Below are 2,577 nucleotides of genomic sequence, written 5' to 3' on the forward strand. Positions count from 1 at the left end.
CACCCCAGCAGCCCGAATCCCCGGCACAGATCAAGGCAGCACACAAAGCCCCGCAGCCGGACGCAGGGGAGCTGCTATCAGCAAAGGAGGAGGGAGAAACCTTTTGTTATCGCCGCATCTCAGGCTGCCCTCCAAAGTGGCCTTGCGCATTCGAGACGCGCTCGCGGAGACACAACCCAACTTCCCAGCCCTCCCAAGGACTGCAAAAACCGCAGTGCTTATCTGCTCGCCTTAAAGCAAGCGGAAAATCGAACCCGCAGGAGGCGGGGGGCTGCCGGGATCATAAATATTCAAGCGCAGGCAGCTGCTGGCCAGAGATTCCCTGCGAGGGAGGCGCGGGTACGGCCACCGGCCCCGGCTCACGGCCCCACAGACCTCGGAGCTGCCCCTGGGGAAAGCAGCAAACGGCCGGGCCCGCGTTCAGCAAACCACGCGTCACAGGCAGAGCCAGCTCCAGGAATACTCACCCCGTGTCTCCAAGGCCGTGTAAAAATATGACCTGTTAAATGAAGCAGAGAAACAAAAGAATTAGCCGGTGCGACAGCCGGCGCCCTGGGAGAGACGCGGGACTGGGCTCGGAGGGAAGAGGCAAAAGGCCATGGGCTCGGAGAGAAGAGGCAAAAGGCCACTTAGTCACTAACTGAGGAGACTCAGAAATTGGGTGACGCCGATGACACGGCTCTGCGGCTCTGGGGATGACGGGCGGTTGAGCAGGCACATCATCGTCACCACGCCACAGGTTTGGGGGCGTCGTGGGCCCCCAGCGTAGCAAAGGGCTGGGGAGCGACTGAGCGTCCTGCCAGGCTGCACGGCACCGCGCTGGGCACAGCCCCAGGGACTCACAAAACCCATCCCTGCGGGGATCTCACTCATCCCCATCTCAGGCTCGAGCAGCCCCAAAGCAGCAGGGAGCAGGGGGAAGGCAGCCTGCGGGGCCCTAGGGAGCGACAAAGGATTTCCTTTGGGGGATTTGCTTTTAAAAGCTTAAATAACCAAATCAGATCCAACTCCCACTGCCTTCCCTGCAGATCGAGCCTTGCTGGGAGGCTGTGCCTGGACCCAGCACCACAAACCAACAGCCCAGCCCAAAGGGAGAGCTGCTTTTCACAGAATCACAGAATCCCAGAACGTCAGGGATTGGAAGGGACCTCCAAAGCTCATCCAGTCCAATCCCCCTGCCGGAGCAGGAACACCCAGATGAGGTTACACAGGAAGGCGTCCAGGCGGGTTTTGAATGTCTGCAGAGAAGGAGACTCCACAACCTCTCTGGGCAGCCTGGTCCAGCCTTTTCCCCAGCAAGATGAGACCTCGCTGGTCGTGCATCCCCTCTGAGCACCCGAAGAGCCGTGAGGGGTTCCAGGGCTCAGCTCAGGCACCCTCTGAACCCCACAGAAGCAGCTCCTTGTCTGCAACGCTGCTAAAAGGGAAGCACGGGCGATGCAGGGGTCCGGCCCTTACCGCGGCAGTCTCCCGCTCTGCCCCTGAGACAGTCACTGCGTCAGCGAGGAGGGGGACAGACATGTTGTTACCACACATACACCGAGAGGGACTCGGACACTGGCACCTGCGGGACAGAGGGACAAAGGTAAGGCAGGAAGATGCTCCCTTCTTCCATCCCAGCAACAGTTTGCTCCAGAGGAACCAGCTATTTGGGGGAAAATTAGAGAGTGTACGAAGGCTTTGATGTTTGAGCCCTTGGGACAGCAACGCCACAGAGCCAGGAAGCAGCAAACGCTTCCCACGTCGCGGCACCAGATGCGTGCGAGCAGGGACGCGCGCGTTGGGTGTTGGAAGTGTTAAAATTAGCTCGTTCTGCTACACCTCAAAGCCAAAATTATTCCTGTGAGTGTAACGACGTGGGCAGAGGGCGGCCGGGTGGCGCGCAGCCTCAGCATCCCTTCCCCGCTGCCAGCAGAGCCGAGAAGGAGCCTGACCCACATCTGCTCCGACGGAGAAGCAGGAAACACCGGCCCAGTAAAAGGTCCAGCCCTCTTTTATGGAGCTGGTGAGGGATGAACCAGAGCGTCCAGGCGATGGCCAGAGACCCAGCCCAGAGCCTGCGCCCCCGCAGCGTGGCTGTCCCTGTGTCCCCCCCTGCCCAGCAGCCACCCAGGGCCACTCCTGCTGTCCCCACCACTGCGGTCTCCTGCCAGCACAAGGTTTCACTGTCACCTCCCAGATCCCAGTCACCTGCAGGGCTCCGGCAGAGTCAGCAGCCCCCACGGCACCGCTCGATGGCCCCGCACCGCACGTGACGGGCCCTGACCCCCGCTGACCGCCCAGGACTAATCAGATCACACACCGACAGCGCTGCCATTAACCCAGGAGCAAGGCCAGACACCGGGGCTGCTCCAGCTTTCACACCGAGCACCGAACACCATCCCCAGCGGGGTTCAGATGGCACGGGACCACCCAAACCCTTCCGAAAACTCCCGGTGCCCCAGCAGACATCCTTACCCAACAGAAACAGCCGCCTCCTCTACCAGGGCCCAGACCTGCCCGACTCGTTTCACAGCTCGTCAGCTGCTTCCCCCGCTCAAATAAAAACACCGGTGACAACAAGGGAACCACAAGCTC

General features: G+C 61.0%; 1 protein-coding gene across 1 annotated transcript in view; it reads right to left on the reverse strand.

The window, feature by feature from the left end:
* Positions 1-1,563, reverse strand: part of LYPLA2 (lysophospholipase II) — a 4,186-nt gene extending 2,623 nt beyond the window's left edge. Inside the window, exons 1-2 of the mRNA XM_010180190.1 lie at positions 1,459-1,563; positions 468-499 (exon numbers count right to left, since the gene is read on the reverse strand). Coding sequence (XP_010178492.1) covers positions 468-499; positions 1,459-1,536 — 110 coding nt within the window. The 5' untranslated portion in view covers positions 1,537-1,563. The remainder of the gene's footprint in view (positions 1-467; positions 500-1,458) is intronic.
* Between the last annotated feature and the right edge of the window lie 1,014 nt (positions 1,564-2,577).

This window comes from Mesitornis unicolor, unplaced genomic scaffold (assembly GCF_000695765.1).
Source record: "Mesitornis unicolor isolate BGI_N332 unplaced genomic scaffold, ASM69576v1 scaffold33532, whole genome shotgun sequence".
Classification (NCBI taxonomy): Eukaryota; Metazoa; Chordata; class Aves; order Mesitornithiformes; family Mesitornithidae; genus Mesitornis; species Mesitornis unicolor.